A 27343-nucleotide genomic window follows, 5' to 3' on the forward strand; every position below is an offset into this window, starting at 1 on the left:
CAAAAATTAGCTGGGTTTGGTGGCGCTTGCCTGTAATCCCAGCTACTTCGGAGGCTGAGGCATGAGAATCACTTGAACCCGGGAGGCGGAGCTTGCAGTGAGCCGAGATCGGGCCACTGCACTCCAACCGGGTGACAGAGCGAGACTCCGTCTCAAAAAAAAACAAAAAAAAACCCATTGGGCTGAAGAATTAGACTTGTTGGTCCTGGGAGAGGAAGGGCAGTGGAACATAAAATGTTAAATCTTTAAAGGAGGAGAGGGTCTTCATAGGACTGTGAGTGTGTATGGGAGGCTGCGAGCTCCTGGATCCCTGAAGGAGACCTATAGCCTCCTCCGCCTTCCCGAGCTAGGGGCATGGTTCTGAGCGGGAAGGGCCTGGGGCCTGGTCTCCTGGATCTGAGGGAGGAGGGAGGTGGGGTCTGGACTCCTGGGTCAGAGGGAGGAGGGGCAAGGGCCTGGACTCCTGGGTCTGAGGAAGGAAGGGGTGGGGCCTGGACTCCTGGTCTGAGGGAGGAGGGGCTCCTGGATCTGGGGTCAGTGGGCACTGGGGACCTGGACTCTCAGGTCCTGACTCCCAGCCTCCTCTTCAGGAGCGCCTGGACCATGGTGCTGAGCGCCTACTGGCACGGCCTCCACCGGGGCTACTACCTGAGCTTCCTGACCATCACTCTGTGCCTGGCTGCTGAGGGCCAGCTGGAGTCAGCCTTGCGGGGGCGGCTAAGCCCAGGGGGCAGAAGGCCTGGGACTGGGTACAGTGGTTCCTGAAGATGCGCACCTATGACTACATGTGCATGGGCTTCGTGCTGCTCTCCTTGGCCGACACGCTTCAGTACTGGGCCTCCATCTACTTCTGTATCCACTTCCTGGCCCTGGCAGCCCTGGGGCTGGGGCTGGCTTTGGGTGGGGGCAGCCCCAGCCGGCGGAAGGCAGCATCCCAGCCCACCAGCCTTGCCCCGGAGAAGCTCCGGGAGGAGTAAGCTCCCTGACGCTCCCTCTGCCAGCTGGTCCCAGGAATTCTGTGAACCAGGCCGCTGTCTCCTCCCCAGAAAGAGTCCTTACCTTGGAGAGGGTCCTGGAGAGAATTTCCTTTTCCCCAGCTAAATACTCTGCCTGCAACTGAAGCAGACCTGGGGGTGTCCTCCCTGCCCTCCGCCCAGGGACCACCTCCACTCCTACAAAATCAAAGTTTTGTCCAGACAAGAGTCTCGTGGGCCCCTGCTCCAGCTTCTGGGTATCCAGAGAGCACTGCGCTTCCCCAAAACGGAAGGGGGCCCTGGGCAGTGGGTTTTGGACAAATTCCCTTTCTTTGCATCCACAATGTGGGGTCAGAGCTTGGGGGCAGGTCCTGGGAGTGGGAAGCCTCTTCCTTGTGTCTTTCGCTCCACTTTTAGCTCATTGCACCGATATTGCAGACTTGGAAGGAAGCATAAACTTCCCATTTCACAAAGGGGAAACTGAGGTGCATATGCGTGGGCCTGGGGACGGCCGTCCCATAGCTTCCATCTGAGCCACCTCAGGGGCCCCAACGCTCCTGGCACCCTCTTCTCATCCCTTGGCCTATGACAGGTCACCATGTGTAAGTCTTTCCCAATAAAGTGTTGCACAAAGGCATTGTGTCTGTGCAGGTATCTGGGTGATAAACGGCAGGAAGGACTTAGGCCACGAAGTCCCGGGGTGAGGTACAGCTGCCCAGCCCAGGAACCAAACTGTCAGGCCTGTGGCACCAGAGGGACTTCAGCTCCCAGGAGACCTTTCGCATCAGCGGCCCTGAGAAACTACAGGAAGTGTACCTTACTCCCTCCGGGCCACCTACTGGCCAGGTACACACCTGCCCCTGGCCCCTCCCTTACCTGGGGCAGTGTTTGTCCTGGTGGCCACTAGAAACAGCCCAGCCTGGGGCCATGGAAGAAAACCCAACCTTGGAATCAGAAGCCTGGTGCTCCTCCAGGGGGTGGCTGGCCCCCCAGGAGGCCAGAGGAGGTAGGGATGCCAGGAGAAGCTCAGATCCATCCGACCTTCAGGCTAGGTGGGAGTCCTGCTGGAGGAAAGGGGAGGCCTGGCCTCCTGAGTCTGAGGGCTAAAGAGAAGGTTCCACTTCCTGATATTATGGGGGAGAAAGGAACTGAGGGCTGAAACTCCGGGGTCTGAGGAGGAGAAGCCTAGAGAACCAGGCTAGTCTGGAAGGAGGGGAGGGCTAAGGGCTGGGAGTTTGGGTGTCTTGGGAATAGGAGAGGCTGGGTTCCCACACTTCTGAGCTAGAAGGAAAAGGAAGTTGAGGACTGGACTCCTCTGCCCTGGAGTAGGAGGGGTCCGCGCCTGGGGATGGAGTTGAGGACTGTGGGCCCCTGGGTCCAGGGAAAGTAGAGACTGGCACCCGGACTCCTGGGCCTGAGGGAGTAGGGGCTGGGGACCTGGTTTCCTGGTCTGAGGGAGGAGGGGCTGGGGGCCTGGACTCCTGGGTCTGAGGGAGGAGGGGCTGGGGGCCTGGACTCCTGGGTCTGAGGGAGGAGGGGCTGGGGGCCTGGACTCCTGGGTCTGAGGGAGGAGGGGCTGGCGGTCTGGACTCCCGGGTCTGAGGGAGGAGGGGCTGGGGCCTGGACTCCCGGGTCTCAGGGAGGAGGAGCTGGGGCCTGGACTCCTGGGTCTCAGGGAGGAGGATCTGGGGCCTGGACTCCCGGGTCCGAGGGAGGGGGGGCTGGGGTCTGGACTCCCGGGTCTGAGGAAGGAGGGGCTGGGGTCTGGACTCCCGGGTCCGAGGTGGGGGGAACTGGGGGTCTGGACTCCCGGGTCCGAGGGAGGAGGAGCTGGGGCCTGGACTCCCGGGTCCGAGGGAGGCGGGGAGGGGGCCTGGACTCCCGGGTCCGAGGGAGGAGGGGCTGGGGTCTGGACTCCCGGGTCTGAGGGAGGAGGGGCTGGGGTCTGGACTCCTGGGTCTGAGGGAGGAGGGGCTGGGGCCTGGACTCCTGGGTCTGAGGGAGGGGGGACTGGGGGTCTGGACCTCTGGGTCTGAGGGAGGAGGGACTGGGGGCCTGGACTCCTGGGTTCGAGGGAGCGGGGGGAGGGGGCCTGGACTCCTGGGTCTGAGGGAGGAGGGGCTGGGGCCTGGACTCCCGGGTCCGAGGGAGGAGGGGCTGGGGGTCTGGACTCCCGGGTCTGAGGGAGGAGGAGCTGGGTGCCTAGACTCCTGGGTCTGAGGGAGGAGGGGCTGGAGCCTGGACTCCTGGGTCTGAGGGAGGAGGGACTGGGGGTCTGGACTCCTGGGTCTGAGGGAGGAGGGGCTGGGGGTCTGGACTCCTGGGTCTGAGGGAGGAGGGACTGGGGGTCTGGACTCCTGGGTCTGAGGGAGGGGGGGAGGGGCCTGGACCTCTGGGTCTGAGAGAGGAGGGACTGGGGGCCTGGACCTCTGGGTCTAAGGGAGGAGGGACTGGGGGCCTGGACTCCTGGGTCTGAGGGAGGAGGGACTGGGGGCCTAGACTCCTGGGTCTGAGGGAAGAGGGGACTGAGGCCTGGTTTCCTGGTCGAGGGAGGAGGAATTTGGGCCCAGACTCCTGGGTCTTCCCAGACTCCTGCCCCTCCCCAGGCCCATCGCTGTCCTCTGTGCTGAACGAGCTGCCCAGTGCTGCCACCCTTTGGTACAGAGGCCCTGGGGTGCTGCCTTGGGGGGTGCCGGAGGAGGAGGAGGAGGCTGGAGAAAGGAGCAGAAAGGCCTTCACAGAAGTCACCCAGACGGAGCTGCAGGACCCTCACCCTTCCCGGGAACTGCCCTGGCCCATGCAGGCCAGACGGGAACACAGGTGAGGCCCCACCTCCGGTTGGGACCCGCACAGCCTGGACCGGGCCCTTCTCCCATACCTTGGACTCGGTCTCCTCCCTCTGTCCTCTGCCACTCCTGGCTTCTGGGGCCTCTCTCTGCCTCGCTCAGAGCTGCCTCTTGGTTTCTTTTTTCCCCTGTCTTTGTCTCTCCTTCGGACTCCAGGTGAGTGCTGCCTTTCTGTGGCTCTGGGATCTCTTCTCTGTCTCTGGGATTCGCCGTCTCGTTGGTCTCCTCCAATCCTGTCTCTGCCTCTCAGTTTTTCTCTGTGTGTGTCCAAAATCTGTTAATATTTATTTCTCTCTGCTTTATGCCTTCCTTCATCTTTGCCTCCTCTTCAAAGCCTCCCTCTCTTTAACTTCTTTCTTTTCCAATTCTCACGGTATAATTCGCAGGGCCCGGTGAACAATGAAAATGCAGGTGCCCTCCTTCAAAAATGATTGTGGGCCCGGCGCAGTGGCTCACACCCGTAATCCCAACACTTTGGGAGGCTGAGGCGAGTGGATCACCTGAGGTCAAGAGTTCGAGACCAGCCTGGCCAACATGGCGAAACCCCAACTCTACTAAAAATACAAAAATTAGCCAGGTGTGGTGGCATGTGCCTGTAATCCCAGCCACTCGGGAGGCTGAGGCAGGAGAATTGCTTGAACCACGGAGATACAGGTTGCAGTGAGCTGAGATTGTGCCATTGCACTCCAGCCTGGGTGATAGAGCGGGACTCCATCTCAAATATAAATATATATATATAGTATATATATGGAAAAAACAATAGAAAACAACAATATATCACCACTCCCCTGCTGATCAGTGGCGGGATCGTGCCTGTGAATATAACCACTATACTCCAGCCTGAGCAACATATCAAGACCCCATCTGTATCTTTTAAAAGTAATAATCAGGCCAGGTGTGGTGGCTCAGGCCTGTAATCCCAGCACTTTGGGAGGCCGAGATGGGCAGATCACAAAGTCAGGAGTCGAGACCATCCTGGCTAACACGGTGAAACCCCGTCTCTCCTAAAAACTACAAAAAAGGTAGCCGGGCATGGTGGCAGGCACCTGTAGTCCCAGCTACTCGGGAGGCTGAGGCAGGAGAATGGCGTGAACCCGGGAGGCGGAGCTTGCAGTGAGCCAAGATTGCGCCACTGCACTCCAGCCTGGGTGACGGAGCAAGATTCCGTCTCAAAAAAAAAAAAAAAGTAATAAAGTAACAATATGACAAAAAAATACAAATTAAAAGAACAGCTATCTATATAACATTTACCTTGCATGAGGTATTGTAAGTAATCTAGAGGTGATTTAAAGTGCATTGGAGGGCTGGGTGTAGTGGCCCACACCTGTAGCCCCAGCACTTTGGGAGACTGAGGCGGGAGAATTGCTGGAGCCTGGAAATTTGAGGCTGCATTGAGCTATGATTGCACCACTGCACTCCAGCCTGGACAACAAAACGAGACGCTGTCTCTGAAAAATCAGATAAAAAATAAAATAAAATTTAAAAAACCACAGGAGGATATGTGTAGCCTGTATGCAAATACTATGCCATTGTATATACGGAATTTGGGCATCTACAGATTTTGGTATCCTTGGGGAGTCCTTGAACCAACCCCCATGGATACTGAGGGACGATTGTATTTATAAAGTGAGAGCCCAGATAAACTCCAGCTAGGGCAAGCGACACAGCATGACAGCACCCTGTGCATCCCTCCCCTGACACCCCCTTTCTCCTCACAAGGAGATGATAACCTTCTACCCCAACCTTTTTTTTTTTGTTGTTGTTTTGAGACAGAGTCTCGCTGTGATGCCCAGGCTGGAGTGCAGTGGTGTGATCTCAGCTCACTGCAGCCTCCGACACCTGGGCTCAAGCGATTCTCCCACTCCAGCCTCCCGCTTTTCTGTATAGCTTTGCCAGCTCTGTGCTCTGCAACTTTGTACAAATAGAATCATGCAGTCTTCAGTCTTCTGTGCTGTTTTCTTCTGCCTAGCATTAGGTTTCCTTCTTTCTTTCTTTTTTTCTGAGAAGGAATCTCACTCTGTCACCCAGGCTGGAGTCCAATGGTGCCATCTCAGCTCACTGCAACCTCTGTCTCCCAGGTTCAAGCGATTCTCCTGCCTCAGCCTCCCGAGTAGCTGGGATTACAGGCGCCCACCACCAGGCCCAGCTAATTTTTTTTTTTTTTTTTTTGTACTTTTAGTAAAGGCAGGATTTCACCATGTTGGTCAGGCTAGTCTCGAACCCCTGACCTCAGATGATCCACCCACCTTGGCCTCCCAAAGTGCTGGGATTACAGGCGTGAGCCACTGCACCCAATTGGTTTCTTTTCTATTGCCACAGAGTATTCTATCTTATGTATAGGCCACAATTTACTTCTCCGTTCTACTTTTGGGTTGTTTCTACATTCAGATGGTTCCCGGTCTGGGGCTGCAAAACCCCTCATTTTCTGCCTGTTTCCCTCCCAGGCAAAGAAATGCCAGGGACCAGGTCCCTCTGGAACTAGGAGGGACCAATGGGCGCGGCTACTTCGGAGGTCCAAGGAGAAAACAAAGGAAGGTTTGCGAAGCCTGCAGCCCTGGTCATGGACACTGAAGAGGATCGGGGATGCGGTGGGGTTCGGGTGATGTCCTGGGGGCAGGGCCTGGACTCCTGGGTGTGAGGGAGGAGGGGCTTGGGCCTGGATTTTGGGGTCTGAGGGAGGAGGGGCTGGGGTCTGGACTCCCAGATCTGAGGGAGAAGGGACTGGGATCTGGGTCTGAGGGAGAAGGGGCTGGGGGCCTGGACTCTTGGGTCTGAGAAAGGCACGGCTGGGCCGGGCGCGGTGGCTCACGCCTGTAATCCCAACAGTTTGGGAGACCGAGGTGGGTGGATCACCTGAGATCAGGAGTTCGAGACCAGCCTGACCAATATGGTGAAACCCCGTCTCTACTAAAAATACAAAAACTAACTGAGCATGGTGGCGCCTGCCTGTAATCCCAGCTACTCGGGAGGCTGAGATAGGTGAATTGCTTGAACCCAGGAGCGAAGGTTGCAGTGAGCCGAGATCGCGCCACTGCACTCCCGCCTGGGCGGCAGAGAGAGCCTCCGTCTCAAATATAATAATAATAATAATAATAATAATAATAATAATAATAATAATAATAATAACAATAATAATAAATAGAAAGAAAGCAAGGCACGGCTGGGCCCCTAGTGCCGGGATGGGAGGAGCTGGTCCTGCTCCCGGGAAGGAACCTGAGCCTCTCTCTGCTGCCCCCTGCAGGCCAGTTTGGCGCCGGCACAGAGTCCTACTTCTCCCTGCTGCGCTTCCTGCTCCTCCTCAACGTGCTGGCCTCTGTGCTTATGGCCTGCATGACGCTGCTGCCCACCTGGCTGGGAGGCGCTCCCCCAGGCCCTCCCGGCTCCAACACCTCCTCGTCCTGCGGCTCCTATAACCCCCACTCCCAGGGCCTGGTCACCTTTGCCACGCAGCTCTTCAACTTGCTCTCATTAGAAGTAGGTGCCTGGGGCCCTGGGAGTGTCCCCAGCCCACCTGTGCGCCCAGTGCCTTCAATGACACGAACATCAAACCCTGACCCCAGACCCTGACTGTGCAGCTCCAGGAGCCCCGCCTCCTCCCACAGTCGCCCCCGCGCCGCCTTCCCCCACAGGGTTACTTGGAATGGTCCCCTCTCTTCTATGGCTTCTACCCGCCCCGCCCACGCCTGGTGGTCACCTACCTGTGCTGGGCCTTTGCAGTTGGCCTCATCTGCCTCTTGCTCATCCTGCATCGGTCAGTGGCACCTGCACCCCTGACCCCGTGACGGGACGGGTTGGGGTAGGGAAGCAAGTGGTGATGGCAGAAACTCCCTCCCCAAGAATCCTCAGTCTTGTCGTGTAACCCTTTCTTCTGTGTGAGTTAAAATCAAGGTTTTGTGCCGGGCGCGGTGGCTCACGCCTGTAATCCCAGCACTTTGGGAGACCCAGGCCGGCGGATCACGAGGTCAGGAGATCGAGACCATCCTGGTTAACACGGTGAAATCCCGTCTCTACTAAAAATACAAAAAATAGCCGAGTGTGGTGGCGGGCGCCTGTAGTCCCGGCTACTCCGGAGGCTGAGCCAGGAGAATGGTGTGAACCCAGGAGGCAGAGCTTGCAGTGAGCCGAGATCAGGCCACTGCACTCCAGCCTGGGCGACAGAGCAAAACTCTGTCTCGAAAAAAATAATTAATTAAATAAAATAAAATAAATAAAGGTTTTGGGATTTTTTTTTCATTTGTTTTTGTTTGTTTTTCAGACAGAGTCTTACTCTGTCGCCCAGGCTGGAGTGCATGATCTTGGCTCACTGCAACCTACACCTCCCAGGTTCAAGTGATTCTACTGCCTCAGCCTCCCAAGTAGCTGGGTTTACAGGCTCCTGCCACCACGTCCAGCTAATTTTTTGTATTTTTAGTAGAGACAGGGTTTTGCCATGTTGGTCAGGCTGGTCTCAAACTCCTGACTTCAGGTGATACACCTGCCTCGGCCTCCCAAAGTGCTGGGATTACAGGTGTGAGCCACCGCGCCCACCCTGTTTTATTTTTTGAGACAGGGTCTCACTCTGTCACCCGGGTAGAGTGCAGTGATGCAATCATAGCTCACTTGAAGTCTGGGCCTCTGGAACTCAACTGATCCTCCCACCTCAGCCTCTGGAGCAGCTAGGACCACAGGGACGCACCATCATGCCCTGCTAAATTTTTTTTTTTTTAATGTTATAGAGGCAGGGTCTTGCTATGTTGCCCAGGCTGTGCTCAAACTCCTGGACTCAAGAGATCTGCTCATCTCAGCCTCCCAAGGTGCTGGAATTACAGGCATGAGCCAATGTGCCTGGCCAAAAGTCAACTTTTTTTTTTTTTTTGAGACGGAGTCTCACTCTGTTATCCAGGCTGGAGCGCAGTGGTGCGATCTCAGCTCACTGCAACCTCTGCCTTCCGGGTTAAGCCATTTTCCTGCCTCAACCCCCCAAGTAGCTGAGATTGCAGGCATGCGACACCATACCTGGCTAATTTTGTATTTTTAGTGAAGATGGGGTTTCACCATGTTGGTCAGGCTGGTCTCGAACTCCTGACTTCAAGTGATCCACCCACCTCGGCCTCCCAAAGTGCTGGGATAGAGGTGTGAACCACCACGCCCCGTCAATTTTACTCTTTTTTTTTTTTTTTTTTTTTTTGAGAAGGAGTTTCGCTCTTGTTGCTCAGGCTGGAGTGCAATGGTGCGATCTCCAGCTCACCACAACCTCCGCCTCCTGGGTTCAAGCAATTCTGCTGCCTCAGCCTCCCAAGCAGCTGGGATTACAGGCCTGTGCCACCACACCCGGCTAATTTTGTATTTTTAGTAGAGATGGGGTTTCTCCATGTTGGTCAGGATGGTCTCGAGCTCCCAACCTCAGGTGATCTGCCTGCCTCGGCCTCCAAAAGTGCTGGGATTACAGACATGAGCCACCGTGCCTGGCTCAATTTTACTCTTTAAAATATACATATATTGCAGTATAGTGTCTCCTTAGCCCAGGCACTGTACTAGGACATGGAGAACCATTTGGGAGTCCCCAAACATATGTACAGCTTACCATTTAGTAGGGGAGATACACTGTGGGACAGACTGTTAAATAGACAAGCAGGCTGGGCCCAGTGGCTCACGCCTGTAATGTCAGCACTTTGGGAGGACGAGGCATGTGGATCACCTGAGGTTGAGAGTTTGAGACCGCCTGACAAACATGGAGAAACCCCATCTCTACTAAAAATACAAAATTAGCCAGGCATGGTGGTGCATGCCTGTAATCCCAGCTACTCAGGAGGCTGAGGCAGAAAAATTGCTTGAACTCAGGAGGTGGAGGTTGCAGTGAGCTGAGATCTGGCCATTGCACTCCAGCCTGGGCAACAAGAGCAAACTCCGTCTCAAAAATAATAATAGTAATAAAATAAACAAGCAAATCAATTATTTGAGTTTGGGAGCAATACTACAGAGAAAACAAATGGGATGTGAGGATAGAGAGCAAGAATCAGCAAACTTTTTCTGTGAAGGGCCAGGAAGTAAATATTTTCGTCTTTGAAGGCCTTGCAGTCTGGGACTCAACCAAACTCTGCCACTGTAGTGCAAAAGCAGTCACACACAATACATAAATGAGTGGGTGTGGCTGTGTTCCAATAAAACTTTATTTACAAAAACAGTGGTTGGCCCAGATTTGGCCCATGGAGTCTTGTTTGCCAACCCCTGTGATACAGAATAATGGGTAGGAACCCTCATTAGATGGAGTGGTAAAAGCCTTTCTATCTGGAGTAAGGGACCTGCAGATGAAGAGAAAGAAGAGAAGGAGGCAGGCAGGTGAACAGCCAAGCCACCAGCATTCCAGGCAGAGGGAGCTGCAAGTGCAAAGGCCATGTGGTAGGAAAGAGGTTTGAGGTGTTCTGAGAAATAAAAGGCCTGTATGAGAAGAAGGGGCAGGGCCAGTCCTGGTGGCTCATGCCTGTAATTTCAGCTTTTTGAGAGGCTGAGGCGGGCGGATCACTTGAGGTCAGGAGTTTGAGACCAGCCTGGCCAACGTGGTGAAACCCCATCTCTATTAAAAATATGAAAAGTAGCTGAGCATGGTGGCATATTCCTGTGGTCCCAGCTACTTGGGAAGCTGAGGCAGGAGAATCAGTTGAACCTGGGAGGCAGAAGTTGCAGTGAGCCAAGATCGCACCACTGCACTCCAGCCTGAACAACAGAGCAAGACCGTGTCAAAAAAAAAAAAAAAAAAAAAAGACAAAGATTTAAGTTTTGAGAAGTAGGGAGGGGTCAGATCAGGTAGGCCCTGGCAGGTTATGCTAGGAAGAAGTCTCAATTTTTTTTTTTTTTTTTTTTTTTGAGACGGAGTCTTACTCTGTTGCCCAGGCTGGAGTGCAGGGGCGAGATCTCGGCTCGCTGCAAGCTCCGCCTCCCGAGTTCATGCCATTCTCCTGCCTCAGACTCCCGAGTAGCTGGGACTACAGGCGCCGCCACCTCGCCCGGCTAGTTTTCTTTTTTTCATTTTTAGTAGAGATGGGGTTTCACCGTGTTAGCCAGGATGGTCTGGATCTCCTGACCTCATGATCCGCCCGTCTCGGCCTTCCAAAGTGCTGAGATTACAGGCGTGAGCCATGGCGCCTGGCATGCCCCCTATCTGGAGTCTTTACCTGCCATCTTCTCTGGGTCTCTGTCTTCTTCTCGGGTCTTCCCGCCCAGCCCCCTTCTCTGGGTGCCTGTACTTATGGGTCTTTGACCCCCATCTTTTGTAGATTTAGTTTCTCCTTTCTCACTGTCTTTGTCTCCCTTTCTCCAAATCTCCCTCTGGGGCCTCTGTCCCTCCTCCACATCTCTGTCTTTCTCAGGGCCTCTGTCCCTTTCACTCTGGGTTTCTGCCCCCTTCGCTCCGGGGCTCTGTCCCTGTCTCCTAGGTTTCTGCCTCTCTCTGTGGGGTGCCTGTGCCACAGGTCTGTCTCTGAATCTCCCTTGGACTTTGCCTTCAATGACTGTAGGTGTCTCCGCCTCTTTGACTCTTTCCCCATCTGATGGCAGCTCCCTTAGTACCCAAGGCCTTAGGGTTCGTCTTCCCCATTGGTCCCAATATGAGGGATCCCCCCATAACCTCCGTTCCTGGCTGTCCTTTCACATCCCGTCTCCCCTCTCAGCTCGGTGTCCGGGCTGAAGCAGACACTGCTGGCGGAGTCCGGGGATCTGACCAGCTACAGCCACCGGGTGTTCTCGGCCTGGGACTTCGGCCTCTGCGGGGACGTCCACGTGCGGCTGCGCCAGCGCATCATCTTGTACGAATTACAGGTGCGATTAGGGGGCGGGTTATGCAACGGGGTAGGGACCAGACCGGACTGGGCTGAGATAACGCACAGGGCCTAACCCGGTGATGGGGCCTAGGTGCGACTAGGGGGCGGGGTCTGCAACGGGGTAGGGACCAGACTGGACCGGGCTGACATAACGCACAGGGCCTAACCCGGTGATGGGGCCTCCGGAGAGACGCTAGGCAGCTCCTTCTCCAAGAAAGGCAGGTCCTGGGGAATGAGAGTGTTGAGAGGAGGCCGCGATAGGGCTACCCGAGATCCAAGGGTGTAGGAAAAGGATGCGCCAAGGCTGGGATCGGTGGCTCATGCTTGTAACCCCAGCACTTTGGGAGACCGAGGCAGGTGGATCGCTTGAGTCTAGGAGTTCGAGACTAGCCTGGGCAACATAGGGAGGCTCCCTCTCTACCAAAAAAAGCAAGCACAAGAAGCGGGCGGGGCTTTAAGGCAATTTGGTTCAAAGTTAAGTGATGGGAGTGGCCAGCGGGGCGTCTTGATATAGATGAACTGGAACTTCAGGCCAGGCATTAAGCGCAGGGCCGCCTGGGGGCGGAGCCTCTGACGGGCAGGGCTGGCCAGGGGCGGATCTTGGGGGTGTTGGGCGGAGCTTCAGGGGCGGGGCCAGGGGTGCTGAGACTGGCCGTGCAGGGATGGGGGCTTGGGTTGCTGGATCCGGCCGCGGAGGGGCGGGGCTGTAAGGGGCCAGTGGTTTCTTAGAGCGCCCCGGAGCGGGTGGAACCGGGACTGCAGAGGTTGTTAGCTGGTGGGGAGACGGCTGCATCAGTTCACGTTGAGGAGGATCTCTGGAGAGCCAGGCCTGGGGAACTCAGAGGCCAGCGCCTTGGGAAATGGAGTCCAAGCGGGCATCTCTCCTGCCTTCAGGTGGAGCTGGAGGAGACAGTGGTGCGGCGCCAGGCTGCTGTGCGGATTCTGGGCCAGGAAGCCAGGGTTTGGTTGGTGCGGGTGCTGCTCAACCTGCTGGTGATCGCACTCCTTGGGGGAGCCTTCTATGGCGTCTACTGGGCTACAGAGAGCATGGTGGCGCTGCAGGTGCGGAGGGTCTTGGAAGAGGAAGCCAGGGGGTCCTGGAACCTATATTTCCAACGGTGGAGGGAGGGAATGGAAGTTTGGGATGCCAGAGATCTTACAGAGGAAGTATGGGAGAGGGTATGTTTGGACCCTGGACTTCGGGGTTTTAAAGGAAGAAGAGACTGGGCGCGGTAGCTCACGCCTGTAATCCCGGCACTTTGGGAGGCTGAGGTAGGGGGATCACGAGGTCAGGAGTTCAAGACCAGCCTGACCAACATGGCGAAAATCCGTCTCTACTAAAAATACAAAAATTAGACGGGCATGGTGGTGCACGCCTGTAATCCCAGCTACTCAGGAGGCTGAGGCAGAAGAATCACTTGAACCCGGGAGGCGGAGGTTGCAGTGAGCCAAGATCGCACCACTGCACTCCAGCCTGGGCGACAGAGCCAGACTCTGTCTCAAAACAAACAAAGAAACAAAACAAAAACAAACAACAAAGAAGAGGTCTGGGGGAGGACCTTAAGCTTGGCTCCTCCAGGACCCCAAGCCTCTGCTCATGGTCCACTCCCTCTCCCAGGAGACGCCCCTTGTTCAGGAGTTGCCACTGCTGAAGCTTGGGGTGAATTACCTTCCGTCCATCTTCATCGCTGGGGTCAACTTTGTGCTGCCGCCCGTTTTCAAGCTCATTGCTCCACTGGAAGGCTACACTAGAAGTCACCAGATCGTTTTTATCCTGTTCAGGTTCCAGCCTCATGGGAATGGCTGGGAATGATGGAGGGTCGGGGCGGTCAGAGGAATGTTGGCGCTGACAGGTAAGACACGGAAATCCTGCTGATATAGGATCCAGGGATTCAAATCCTGACTCCGCTGGCCAGGCGCGGTGGCTCACACCTGTAATCCCAGCACTTTGAGAGGCCGAGGCTGAGGTCAGGAGTTCGACACCAGCCTGACAAACATGGTGAAACCCTCTCTCTAGTAAAAATACAAAAGTTAGCCCGGCGATAGGGGCTTCTGTAGTCCCAGCTACTCGGGAGGCTGAGGCAGGAGAATCGCTTGAGCCTGGGAGGTAGAGGGTGCAGTGAGCTGAGATCGCGCCACTGCACTCCAGTCTGTACGACAAGTGAGACCCTGTCTCAGAAAAAAAAAAAAAGAAAGAAAGAAAATCCTGACTCTGTCACTGGGCCTCAGCTTCTTCATCTGTGAGATGGGTTGAATGCGAGCGCGTTCCACTGAGAAGGGGACTGCCACGTGGTGGGTACCGGATCAGGGCCCATTCTCTGCCTTCCCCCCGCCAGGACCGTGTTTCTTCGCTTGGCCTCCCTGGTGGTCCTGCTCTTCTCTCTCTGGAAATAGATCACTTGTGGGGGCGACTCCGAGGCTAAGGACTGCAAAACCTGTGTCTACAATTACAAAGAACTTCTGGTGAGAACGGCATGGGGTCTGCCTGGAACTCCTGGGTCCCTGAAGGAAAGATGGAGCTGGGTGGGTCCAGACTCTTGGTTTGGGCGGAGAGGGGAGCTCGGGATGCTGGAACACTCTCCCATGGGTATGAATGTTTGAAAAACGAGGACCCCCAGAGAAAGTATTGACAGGGTCTCATAGGCTTGCGATGTGGAGACTGGGACGCGTGGGCCTCCAGGTGCTCGGGTCCTGAGGTCTTTCTGACCTATTTCTTCCTTCTTCAGTGCTGGGAGACTGTCCTGGGCCAGGAAATGTACAAACTTCTGCTCTTTGATCTGCTGACTGCCTTGGCAGTCGCGCTGCTCATCCAGTTTCCTAGAAAGTGAGAGCCCTGCCCCTCGCTGTGGCCCTGCCCCTCTAGGACCAGGCCCTGCCCCATCGCGCTGTTCTATTCAACGCGCACCTTTTTACTGTTCCCGCCTCTGCCGGCTCCCTTTGCTTGCCCTAGGTCCGCAGATCTCCCCCACTCCCCGCCCTTGTTTTAGTAGGTTACTTCCCTGTGGCCCCGCCCCTACCGCCGCGACACCTGGTCCCGTCTAGTCCTCTGGACACACCCCCTCCACGTGGAGTCTTGAAAGTCCCGCCCCTCCTAAATACACTTGCTTCCTATTGGCGGGCAGGGCGGTGGAGGCGGGGAAACTCCAAGTCGCCGCGCCCCTCACTCGGGCCCGGCCCCGCCCCGTCCTTCAGGCTCCTCTGTGGCCTCTGTCCTGGGGAGCTGGGTCGTCTGGCGGGGACCCAGGAGTTCCAGGTGCCCGACAAGGTGCTGGGGCTCATCTACGCGCAGACGGTGGTCTGGGTTGGGAGTTTTTTCTGCCCTTTGCTGCCCCTGCTTAACACGGTCAAGTTCCTGCTGCTTTTCTACCTGAAGAAGGTAAGGGGTAGGCGGGGACTCTTGGGTCTGAGGCAGGAGGTATTGGGGCCCGCACTCCTGGGTCCTGGGCAAGGAAGATCCTGGGGGCCCGGATTACTAGGTCCTAAGAGAGGAGGGGATTGGAGGACAGACTCCTGGATCTGAGAGAAGGAGGAGTCTAGGGCATTCTGACTTCTATGTCTGAGGATCCGGGGACTTAGACTCCGGGGTCCTAGATGAGGAAGGGGCTCAGACTCCTGGTTCGGGAAAAAGGAGAGGCAGGTAGGCCGGGCGCGGCGGCTCACGCCTGTAATCCCAGTACTTTGGGAGACTGAGGCGGGTTGATCACCTGAGGTCAGGAGTTTGAGACCAGCCTGGCTAACATGGCAAAACCCCGTCTCTACTAAAAATACAAAAAAAATTTAGCCGGGCTTGGTGACGAGCGCCTGTAATCCCAGCTACTTGGGAGGCTGAGGCAGGGGAATTGCTTGAACCAGGGAGGTGAAGGTCGCAGTGAGCCTAGATCACGCCACTGCACTCCAGCCTGGGCGACAGAGCGAGACTCCGTCTCAAAAACAGAAAACAAACAACAGCGAAACAAATTATCCGGGAGTGGTGGTGCACACCTGTAATCCCAGCTACTCGGGAGGCTGAGACACGAGAATAGCTTGAACCCGGGAGGGGAGGCTGCAGTGAGCACCACTGTACTCCCGCCTGGGCGACAGAGCAAGACTGTCTCAAAAAAAGAAAAAAAAAGAAAAAAAAAGAGGCACAGACTCTTGTGTTTCAGATCCCCTTTCTCCGTGCCTTACCCCCACCAGCTTACCCTCTTCTCCACCTGCTCTCCGGCTGCCCGCACCTTCCGGGCCTCCACGGCGAATTTCTTTTTCCCCTTGGTTCTTCTCCTGGGTCTGGCCATCTCCAGCGTTCCCCTGCTTTACAGCATCTTCCTGTAAGTGCGAGAGGTTCCCGCCTCTCTCCCTCCCTCTCCCCCCATTCAGTGTTCAGACTCCTGGCTCTACATGAGCCCAGCCTGTCTTGACTTCAGGATCCCGCCTTCTAAGCTGTGTGGTCCATTCCGGGAGCAGTCGTCCATCTGGGCCCAGATCCCTGAGTCTATTTCCAGCCTCCCTGAGACCACCCAGAGCTTCCTCTTCTTCCTGGGGACCCAGACTTTTGCTGTGCCCCTTCTGCTGATCTCCAGGTGAGGTGGGCCAGACTTCTGGGTCTGGGTTTGAATGCGTGTGATCTGGGGGCCACCACCTGCGTCCAAGAGAGGAAAGGCTTGGGGGTGGGAGCAGGCAATGTACTGAGTCTGAGGGAGGAGGCCTAGGCTCCTGGACTGCTGGGTCCGAAGGAGGAGGTGGGCGGGACTTAGGACTCCTGGATCTGAAGGCGGAGGTGCTGGGAGACTGAACTCCTTGAGCCTGGAGGAGGAGGGGCTTAGGGGTCCACATCCCTGACTTCGAAGAGCATGTCAGGAATGGCTTCCGTTCCTGTCTCCTCCAGCATCCTGATGGTGTACACTGTGGCTCGGGCTAACTCCTACGGACGCCTCATCTCTGAGCTCAAACGTCAGAGAGAGACGGTGAGCCAGGCGGGTCCCTGAGAGGGCCCCTGGGGAACATGGAAAGGGTTGGGGAAGAGGGCTGTCACACCTCCACCTCTCTTTGCCCCAGGAGGCGCAGAATAAAGTCTTCCTGGCACGGCGCGCTGTGGCGCTTACCTCCACCAAACTGGCTCTTTGACCCCCGTAGCTCACGTCCCACTTTCAGACCCCAGGCCCATTGTAAGCCTAGGTCACAACATCCGTAAACTAGGAGAACTGGAGAAGACTCCACGCCCTTCCAGCTTTGGTATCTGGAGAGTTCCAGGGCCCCTCGCCGCCACGTCCCTGACTGTCGCGTGATCTTTCTTGTATCAATAAATACAGTCGAGGTTGCTGAGCGCGCTTTGAAATCTGCGTCCTGAAGGTGGGGGCAGGGCTACCGCAGGACAGGAGCCAATCAAATGTATGGGCATGTTTGTCGGTGCGGAGCGCTCTTCCGCAAGGAGACTTGACGGTCATGTCGACCAATCGATGGCCGCATCTGGTAGCATCAGGGGCGGGCCAACTTATGATTGGTTCAGATCTGTGATAAGAGGCGATTGCTAGGGGATACCATGAGCCAAACGCCTAACATTCGCTGTGAAAAGGACATCTCAGCCAATCACCTGTCGTTACAGGCCAGGGGGCCGTACCAACTAATTCGGAACCAATCTGTGGTCGAAGTAGGGACAAGAGGAAGGGGGGCATCCTCTCGCCAATCGGAAGTGCAAAGAGGCAGGCGTGCCAGTCCCTGGACAGCTACGACGCCATGAATATCCTGCCCAAGAAGAGCTGGCACGTCCGGAACAAGGACAATGTCGCCCGCGTGCGGCGTGACGAGCACAAGGCATACCAGTCTCTCGAGTTCACATGACCCATTACTTAGCTCACTACCCTCCTTTTCCTAGCTAAGAAACCATTTCAGGCAAGAAAACACTTGTTGAAGTCCACTGGGGGCCAAGCTTTGTGCTGGGTGAATGCAGCCTGGTTCCTCCCTTTAGGAAGCTTCCCTGCAGGGAAGGTTGCTGTGGGCCCACCAAGGGGCATCTGAGCTGACCTGGGAGACAGGCCCAGGAAGGCTCTGAGAGGGGGTGATGTTTAAGCTGAGACCTGGACCAGGCAGGGGGGCTACTAGCTGCAGGAAGGGCTTCAGGAGGTGCTTTAGGAGGAGCATGCATCTTTAGGAGGCTGGGCAGGATGCAGCAGAGAGGAGAGAGGTGTCCACTCTGCAGGAGGCAGTGCCACCAGCTGCAGGGCTGAGATAGTGGGTGTAGCAGGACAGGACGGGGGGTCCTGATCATCCAGCTCAGGAGCTGGGGCTTGGCTTGTGAGCCAGTATCCTGTAGCGCAGCTTCCACGGGAGGCGGCGTGTGCGCCCAGGCTGTCCGGGTCCAAGTCTTGGCATTGCCCTTCCTGTGCCTTCCCTTCGTCTGGGAAATGGCAATAATCACGATTATACCTACCATATAGGTTTATTTGGAAGACTAAATCATTCTTATAAAGCTCTTGGAACAGTTTCTGACCCAACAGAAGCATTAATTTTTTTTTTTGAGATGGAGTCTTACTCTGTCACCAAGGCTGGAGCGCAGTGGCGCTGTCTGGCTCACTGCAAGCTCTGCCTCCCGGGTTCAAGTGATTCTCCTGCCTTGGCCTACTGAGTAGCTGGGACTACAGGTGCCTGCCACCACGCCCGGCTAATTTTTGTATTTTTAGTAGAGATGAGGTTTCACCATGTTGATCAGGTGGGTCTCGAACTCCTAACCTCAGGTGATCCGCCCGCCTCAGCCTCTCGAAGTGCTGCGATTACAGGTGTGAGCCACCGTGCCTGGCCCAAATTTTAGAAGTATGGTAGACAAGATATTTATAGTGCATGCATTTTTCTGGAAAAAGGGGAAACAGTAGCTTTGAGATTTTCAAAAAGGGTCCATACCTTTTAACATCACCACTAACAAAAAGGAATTGCTGCCGGGGTCGGGAACCGTGGCAAGGTTTGGAGTAGAGAAGGAACAACATGACTTCATGGGGAAGGTCCCCCGGGGCTGGTGAGGACAGGATAGAGGGAGGGTGGTCTGGGTAAGAGAGGACAGGCTTGGGCTGTGTGGGGCATGGTGGCGTGACAGGGAAGGGAGCCATCCAAGGTGGGTTAGAAGCAGGATGGATAGCCGGGCACGGTGGCTCACACCTGTAATCTCAGCTCTTAGGGAGGCAGAGGCGGGAGGATAACTTGAGCTCAGGAGTTTGAGACCTGCCTGGGCAATATAGCAAAAAATAGCAAAACAGGATGGATAAGCCTTGGTGACTGAAGCATTGTGGAGTCCCGCACAGGGCTGGAGTTAGGGACAGCTGCACGTGGCCGGAGGAGATGGAGGAACCAGGCCTGACTTTGGGGAACAGAAGCCTGCTGTAACCTTTGTAATAGGAAACGAGGCTGTGGCTACAGGTCTGGAGACCCAGCCTACCTGTTGCCAGCAAGGAGACTGAAGCCTAGCAGGGCTGGGCTCACCCTGATCCCTGTCACCCCATGCCAGTCAGAGGCAGACAGCTGAGCATGTAGACTCCTGCCTCCTTCAAGACAGGCGGGAGCTCTCCCAGCATGTAGGTGTCCCTAGTGAAGCAGCGTGTACTATTGGCACATCCTTTGACAAAAATGGTAGCGCACTGTACATATTCTGCAGGTTGGCGTTTACTTCTGTAGTGTGTCACGGACTTGTGTTTTGAAAATCTCCGTGCAGTATTCCACGGTGCAGAGTCCCACTTACTAGACGTTCCTCTGCTGATGAATGCGTCAGTCGTTTCCAGTTGTTTCCCTACAGTTTGATGCTTTTACCTGTCATGGGTAGATCATGAGGAGTGGCTCATTGGCCCTCCACAGCCCCCAAGCAGGGCAGGCGAGCGCATCTGGGACCTGTGTCAGGCTGCACTTGCTGCTGCAGCACAAGTGCTCAGGCCAGGCCTCTCTTTTCCTCCCCAGGCCCCTGAGCCTCTGAGCTCCTTGAAATCCATGGCGGAACGGGCAGCCATCAGCTCTGGCATTGAGGACCCTGTGCCAACGCTGCACCTGACTGAGCGAGGTGAGGAACCCAGGATGGTGGGGAAGCAGTGGGCCAAAGAGGAGGGGCTGACCCCTGACCCATCCTCACTACTGAGGGGCCGACCCCCACCTCTCCCCACAGACATCATCCTGAGCAGCACATCAGCACCTCCGGCCTCAGCTCAGCCACCGCTGCAGCTGTCAGAGGTGAACATACCGCTGTCGCTGGGTGTCTGTCCGCTGGGCCCTGTGCCCCTCACCAAGGAGCAGCTCTACCAGCAGGCCATGGAAGAGGCCGCCTGGCACCACATGCCCCACCCCTCTGACTCTGAGCGTATCCGGTGAGGGCCACAGGGAAGGGGGGTGGGCTGGGGCTCGAGTCTTAGCAAGGAGGCAGTGGCTAAACCTGTGAGGCTGTGGGTAGAGCGCCAGGCCCCTGACTTGGGCTCTCCACTGAAGGTCAGCACCGCCCTGGGTCTTTCTGTACCATCTCCCCCGTGGGGATGCAGTTCTGAGCACCCTTTTGATCAGGGCAGGACTAGTAGGCAGCTGGCACTGACCTTCCTGTTGCTCCCACAGGCAGTACCTTCCCCGGAACCCCTGTCCGACGCCCCCCTACCACCACCAGATGCCACCCCCACACTCGGACACTGTGGAGTTCTACCAGCGCCTGTCGACCGAGACACTCTTCTTCATCTTCTACTATCTGGAGGTACAGCAGGGCCCCCGGGGCAGCCTCGGGCCCCCCGGCTTCGCCGCCACCGCCGCCGTCCCCCCTCGGGCTGGAGGGGTGAGGTGGGTGCCCCACTGCGGCCACTGGGACCGCACCCCCCTCCCTATTCCCAGTCCTGGGCCCAAACCCCGCCCCCCCCCCGCCAATTCAACCTGTCCCTGTCCCCGCTTCCAGCCCAAAGGTGTTAGAACTGCTCGGGTTGAGAGCGAGGCTGGTCCACTGTGGCTCGCCCCAGCCCTGCTTCCGATAGCTTACTGGCTCACCCGTGGGGCCCCCCACAGCCCTGCTCCAGCAGCCCCTCAGTCTAGGCTGACCCCACTCCACTCGTGAGCACATTCTCAGGCCTCTCTGGAGGCCACTGGGGAACTGTCCAACCTCCTCCCAACCCCAGGGAGTCATGAGTGGCCTCCACCCTCATCCCCACCTGGGAAATTTTCTAAATTGCCTCCTCTCTCAGCTCTCATCACACATTAGTTTTTCTTCCTTCTCAAAGCTTCTCTGAAAGCAATTTTCACCTCCTGTCTCATTTTCCTTCTCCTGACCAGCATTGGTATGTTCTGTGCCCCCAGCCCCATCTCCAAGAGGATTGTCCAGCCCAACTGTGGTCTGTGGCGGGGGCCGGGGTTCAGCCCTGATGTCCTGCCCCGTCCCCCTGACTCCCCACCCAGTTTGGGGGCCCCCTGATCCCCCTCTCCACTGTTCCTCCCCCAGGGCACTAAGGCACAGTACCTGGCAGCCAAGGCCCTAAAGAAGCAGTCGTGGCGATTCCACACCAAGTACATGATGTGGTTCCAGAGGCACGAGGAGCCCAAGACCATCACTGACGAGTTCGAGCAGGTGAGGGCCAGGGCCCCGCCCCCTCTCTTCCCGCTGCTAGGGTTGGGGTAGAGTCCCCAGGCTCCAGGCAGCCCCTGCTGGCCTCCGCCCTCGCCTCCACCTTTCAGCCGGCACAGTCCCTCAGCCTGACCGAGTTTTCCTCCCTCGGGCTGTCTGCTCAGCCTGGAACACTGCCCTCTCATCCTCCACGTGGCCAGCTCCTAGGCCTCCTGTGGTGGGTCTTAGCCCAAGTGTCTCTTCCTCAAAGACACCTTCCTGGTGCCTCCCAACCTGGTGCCTCCCCCTTGCAGTGCTGGGCACACTTGCTTGGGTGTGGGATTTTCCCAGTACGTCTCCCTATACCAGGCTGTGGGCTCTGCTGCCCAGGGACCTTGATGGCCCCCCGTTTCACCTCCAGGTCCCAGCACCCAGCAGGGCAGGGGCTCAGTGGGGAAGCTATTTTTTTTAATGGGCTTCTCAAGCTTTAATACTGGGAAATTCCTGCTTCTTGCAAACACTCTGGAGCCAGCCTACCCGGGTTTGAGCCCAGTCTAGCTGTGACTCTGGGCAGGTCACTTGAACCTCTGTGTCTCCATTTCCTTATCTGTACAAATGGGGGGAAGAAGACCTACCTAATGCAGTTGTTATGAAGATTAAATGAGTTAATAACATGTAAGTACTTAATGGTGACTGCTACATAGTCAGTGTCATGGATTTTTTTTTTTTTTTTTTCCAAATTACTTTCAGTTGGTGTGTTCTACAGTGACGTTTTTTCCCCCACCAAATACTTCCCTGAAGCCGAGCCCCTTCATGGGGATGAAGTATTACAAGGTCCTTGTCCTCAGAGAACTCAGTGTCCTCTCCTAGTTCTCCCAGGTTGCCATCTTGGAAGCATTTAAGACATTGATTCAGAACCTAGCTCCCCTCCCACTGTGTCCTCAGACATTGACTACAGACCTCCTGTCCTTTCCTGGTTTGGCCCAAAACCATCCTCCAAGTTAGTACATTTCAGGCCATCCAGTCATTCAGAAATTCCCACACCACTGCCGTCACCAATAAAATGTCCCTGCAGAGTGCTTGGATTTAGACTCTGAGCCTGTTCCATTCTCTAGAACAAGGGTGTCAGTACCCGCTGCCTGGAGGTCTTTGTGAAGATTAAATGCTAGGCTGTGCATCCTGTACTCACACGTGAGAGGTGCTCAAAAGCCGCAGCCCTCGAGAAAACGAAGGCTATGCACTCACACCTGGGGCTGGGGCTGGGGCTGGGGCCCCGCTCTGGCAGCTGGCTTCGGTGGAACCTCTGCGGCCCCCTCCGTTTCCTCCTCGCTGAAGTGGCATGATAACATATCCTACCCAAGAAGAACCTTGTGAGGGTGGAATGAGAGTGTGCGTGCAGGGCAGTTGGCCCAGTGCCTGACACACCGACAGCCCTGAGAACTGTCCCCTTTGTCTGTCGGTCCGGCCCAGATCCCAGACCACCTCCTCGTCCACTCACTGACCGCCTTCTCCCCCGGCCAGGGCACCTACATCTACTTTGACTACGAGAAGTGGGGCCAGCGGAAGAAGGAAGGCTTCACCTTTGAGTACCGCTACCTGGAGGACCGGGACCTCCAGTGACACCGGCCCTCCCCTACCCACCCCCTTCCCCGCATGCTGATCCCCCTGCCCAGGTGAGGGCCCTGCCCTGGAAGACTGGAGGGAGGCCCCAGGCCACGGGGCATCCCCCTCTCCCAGGAAGCAGGGAAGGGGCCGGGAGGTTTTCCTCTCAGCCCCACCCTGGGGGCCCGGGGGCGAGGGCTGCCCCCTCCTCCCCTCCCCAGTGAGGGACATTTTTTGGTAAACCTATTTTCATTTTGGAAAATATTTATGAATAAATAGTTTTATATGACGGCTGGCAGCAGCGGCCTCTCCTGTACCCCCCTCAGGAGTCAATGAGCAAAGTGAGGGTCCTGCTGGCGGGGGCGCCGGGCCAGCTGGGGGTTGAATTGGGAGTTGTACCACCGCCTCCGGTCATCTGTCTCTTCTTCCGGCTGACCCTCCTGTAGTGCCCGGCCTTGGACCCGGGCCAGCAGAGCCTCTGTCCGAGCCCTCTCAGCTGCTTCCCTCCGAAGACGTTCAGCTCGAAGCTGGTCCAGGGATGGAGGCCTGCAGGGAGAGGAGTGAGGTCAGAAAGCTGGTAGCTCCTAGGAGGCCATTCCCCCAACCTCTCCCATAGAGGGAGCTGCCGCCTGGAAGCCCTGCTGCATCCAGTATGCCCCAGCCTCAGCTCTCAGGCCTTCTGGAAGAAGCCACTTGGTACTGGGACACCATGGGCACGTCTCTGGCCTTCCCTTCTGTGGACTTTGGTCCTCCCCAGTCTTTAAAATCTGATGCTCCTCCAGGTCAAGAAAGCACAATGAGCAGCCCCCTGGCCCTCTATGGGCCTCAGTTTCCCTTTCTAGAGAAAAGAGTACAGGCAGTGTACCCCCTCTAGACCAGGGGTACAGCGTCCTGGAGACAAGCCTGCTTTTACTGTCTTAACCCAGCAGCTCTCAAACTGTTTGGTCTCAGGACCCCTTTATACGCTTTAAAGCTGAGGACCCTAAGAGCTTTTGTTTAAATGGATTCTATCTCTTAATATACTGCAAATCAGAAGTGAAAACTAAGAAAGTTTGGACACAAGCATCTGTGCCATTAGCCATCAGAACGAGGGTGTCCTCTCATCACGCAGCCTCTGGAAACCCGCACTGTGTGCCTGAGAATGCAGTGAAAAAGGCCGACAGTGTTAGGAAAATAGGCTTGATACCACGGCACCCTGGGAAAGGGTGGCAGGACCCCTAGGGCTTCCTGGACCACATGTTGAGAACCACTTCACCCAGCCAGCCCTTCACAGAGTCCCTGGTTGTCCTGACCAGAGACCCTGCAGTGCCCATGGTGGGCTGCTGCCAAGCCCTGAAAGTCTGGGCCCCGGTCTGCCGAGGAGGGTCTTCCTTCTTACTCCTTGGGTCGTTGCTTCTCAGACCCCTCCTTCTTTTCCTTTCTGCTGCAATTGCCTTCACCGCTGTGCCGTCTCTTCTTCCCCAGATGCTTCTGCATCTCCCGCAGAGGGTCCAGACGGCTCTTGATCTTCTCATCTGGGGCTGGGCCAGGCGGGGGGCCCCCTCGCTCTGGGGGTAGCTGGTACCAAGGGGGTTGAGTCTGTGCCTCTGCTGCACTCTGGCCCAGGTATGTCAGGATGCCCAGAGCTTTCTCTTGCCTCTCCTGAGGGGGCCAGGAAACACAAGAGATGGGATATAATCTTTCAAGGTGTCAGGTGTGTCTCCCTGACATAGGAATCTAAGCAAACAGGTACCTAAGGCTTGTCATGAACCAGTTGTACCAGGTGCTGGGGATGGAAGACACCAACAGAGGCCAAGTTCCCCCTGGGAGGATAGTGGCAGGTACAGTAACAGCAGGGGAAGGAGGGGACAAGTGGAGCCACTTGAGTGTTCAGAGGCAGGCATCTTTGCAGAGAGACTTGAAGAGAAGCCTGAAGGGATCAAGCAAAGCAGAGGAGCCATGGGTGGGGTCAGCAAGTCCAGAGACAGCAGGTGAGTGACGAGCTGATGTACCTGTTTTTTTTGAGATGCAGTCTCACTCTGTTGCCCAGGCTCGAGTGCAGTGGCACCATCTCGGCTCACTGCAACCTCTGCCTCCCAGGTTCAAGCAATCCTCCTGCCTCAGCCCCGTTAGTAGCTGGGATTACAGGCACGCACCACCATGCCCGGCTAATTTTTGTATTTTTAGTAGAGACGGGGTTTTGCCATGTTTGGCCAGGCTGGTCTTGAACTCCTGACCTCAGGTGATCCATCCACCTTGGCCTCCCAATGTGCTGGGATTACAGGTGGGAGCCACCATGCACGACCACTGATGTACTTTTTACACTTGATCTTAGCCAAAAAGCAAGAGGTGACTGATTCACTTTTTTTTTTTTTTTTTTTTTTTTGGGATGGGGTCTCGCTCTGTCACCCAGGCTGGAGTGCAGTGGTGCAATCTCAGCTCACTGCACCTTCCACCTCCCGGGTCAAGCGATTCTCCTGCTTCAGCCTCCAAGTAGCTGGGATTACAGGCGTGCACCACCACACTAGGCTTATTTTTTTGTATTTTTAGAGATACCATGGTGACTAGGCTGGTCTTGAACTCCTGACCTCAGGTGATCCACCTGCCTTAGCCTCCCAAAGTGCTGGGATTACAGGCAAATGAGCCACAGCTGGCTGATTTACATTTTTAAAAGCCCATCAGGTTTGAGACCCCTCCAGTTTGAAGAACTGAGCAGTTTGCCTAGCAGCTGGGGACCTCTAGCATCTCCCTCCAAGCCCTGTGGGCGCCCAGATGGCAACAGCCAACACTTCTTTTTTTTTTTTTTTTTTTTTTTTTTTTTTTTTTTTTTTTTTTTTTTTTTTTTGAGGCGGAGTCTCGCTCTGTCGCCCGGACTGGAGTGCAGTGGCTGGATCTCAGCTCACTGCAAGCTCCGCCTCCCGGGTTTACGCCTCTTTCTGCCTCCCAGCCTCCGGTAGCTGGGACTACAGGCACCCACCACCTCGCCCGGCTGTTTTTGTTATTTTTAGTAGAGACGGGGTTTCACCGTGTTAGCCAGGATGGTCTCGATCTCCTGACCTCGTGATCCGCCCGTCTCGGCCTCCCAAAGTGCTGGGATTACAGGCTTGAGCCACCGCGCCCGGCCGCCAACACTTCTTAAGTGTCATGCTTTGGTATGGTTCTAAATTCTGTGTGTGCGCTCTCGTTTGACCTTGATCACAAGCAGTGGCTAAAGTGCCCTCTGCCCCCAACTCGATTCATGGCTCCTCTAATGAAGTGCGTGAGGCCAGCTTACTTTCTCCTGTCGCTTTTCTTCCTCGTACTCTTTATTGCCTCTGATCACTCCTTTCCCTTCCTCCAGCAGCTCCCGAAACAGGTCCACAGGGCCAGAACTTGGGGCTTCCGCCTCTGCTGCTTCAAGCTCAGGCAGTGAGTTCTGATGTCTGGCTTTCTTTCGTAGGAATTCTGTACGGGCCTGGGGAGAAAGTTATAGGCAGGGCATTCAGAACCTAGAGGTAATTCAAGAACTGTGAGTCTGGTGCCCACCACAGAAAATGGCAGTCCAGGGTGCTGGGGTTATAAGAAAGGGAGCACTGGGCGCCTAAAAGAGGCACCTGTCCTAGCTGGGGGTGAGGGTAGGCAGATGAGGCAACGCCTGGGTTTTGTAAACTGCTTTTCAAATCGTAAACCACGGGTCATCAAGGATGGCTGGGAGGAGGTCCCTGGCCTAAACCAAAGGGGTTCCTAACCTCAAGTGAGACAATTAAAACAGCCATAAAGGTAGACCAAATTGCATTAGGCCACACGATCTGAATTCTAGCCATGGCTCCAAGTCACTACCCCAAGTCGACTGCTGAAGCCCTGTCCCCCACCTTCAGGACGCGAATTTCAAACAGCGCTCAGCAGCCTACTGAGATTCTAAAACCCCAGACTGCCTCCCACCCACTGTGGAGGATCAGACTAGCTAAGGAACTGAAAGTTGGGTGTACACCAAACAGATTTAAGGAGCCATACAGAAAGCCCATGTTTGTGTGTATGTGTCTAGGGGGCGGTGCAGGAAAGGGCTCGCCAGATGGCGTGGAGCCTGGCCGTCCCCCTCTCCTTAAATGTGCCTTCCCCTCACTGAAGCCATCTCACTTCGTGCAACGGAGATGACAGTGCCCCTCTAAGAACGAACGGTGCCTATTGGGGATTCCGCAAGTCAGGCGCTCTGCATGTAATTAGCATACAATAGGTGCTCAATAAATAGGCTGTGCAGGCAAACTAAAAAGTGATCCGATTTTCCTTGAACTGTCCAAGCGCTCATGTATTCGTTAAATGTTTTTAAGCTTCTCTTTTGTGCTAGACACTGTTCCAGCCATGTGAAATACATCGGTGGGGGGAAACTAAGACGAAGGCGAGATCAAGGGAGGTTTCGTGGAAGTGGGCACAAGGTTTGCAGAGCAACGTCCTCGCAAACGGGATCGGCGCCCGGTCCGAATTTCACACGGGGCACACCGAGCCTGCGCAGCGCCTCCGCTTCCGGCCCCCAACCGCGGCGCGTGCGCGCTGGGCTCCGGAGGTCCGCCCGGCCGGCCTCTGAGCTTACCTCTTGCTGAGCCAGCAGCACCCTCCGCTCACGCTCCTTCTCCTCCTCCCGGGCCTTGG

At 56.0% G+C, this 27343-nt stretch overlaps 3 protein-coding genes across 3 annotated transcripts; 2 read left to right on the forward strand and 1 right to left on the reverse strand.

The window, feature by feature from the left end:
• Positions 1 to 595: 595 nt before the first annotated feature.
• Positions 596 to 16930, forward strand: TMC4 (transmembrane channel like 4). Its single transcript, XM_030926475.1, is given in 16 exon segments — positions 596 to 1980; positions 3563 to 3794; positions 6265 to 6287; positions 6290 to 6408; positions 7067 to 7294; positions 7450 to 7571; positions 11467 to 11614; positions 12511 to 12678; positions 13235 to 13398; positions 13953 to 14079; positions 14343 to 14440; positions 14809 to 14992; positions 15793 to 15923; positions 16020 to 16175; positions 16481 to 16559; positions 16651 to 16930. Coding segments are annotated over 16 exon segments (2127 nt in total). The 5' UTR covers positions 596 to 1901; the 3' UTR covers positions 16720 to 16930.
• A 2579-nt stretch (positions 16931 to 19509) lies between these two features.
• Positions 19510 to 23054, forward strand: CNOT3 (CCR4-NOT transcription complex subunit 3). The gene is made up of 5 exons (XM_030926477.1): positions 19510 to 19630; positions 19733 to 19931; positions 20170 to 20302; positions 21035 to 21160; positions 22658 to 23054. The coding sequence occupies exons 1-5, from the start codon at positions 19561 to 19563 to the stop codon at positions 22754 to 22756; spliced, it is 627 nt and encodes a 208-aa protein (XP_030782337.1). The 5' UTR covers positions 19510 to 19560; the 3' UTR covers positions 22757 to 23054.
• Positions 21854 to 27338, reverse strand: LENG1 (leukocyte receptor cluster member 1; the record flags this gene model as incomplete). Its single annotated transcript, XM_010380688.2, has 4 exons — positions 21854 to 23284; positions 24117 to 24379; positions 25992 to 26171; positions 27285 to 27338. Coding segments are annotated over 4 exons (714 nt in total), but the record flags the coding sequence as incomplete, so codon positions are not given.
• Between the last annotated feature and the right edge of the window lie 5 nt (positions 27339 to 27343).

This window comes from Rhinopithecus roxellana, unplaced genomic scaffold (assembly GCF_007565055.1).
Source record: "Rhinopithecus roxellana isolate Shanxi Qingling unplaced genomic scaffold, ASM756505v1 contig3976, whole genome shotgun sequence".
In the NCBI taxonomy this organism is placed as follows: Eukaryota; Metazoa; Chordata; class Mammalia; order Primates; family Cercopithecidae; genus Rhinopithecus; species Rhinopithecus roxellana.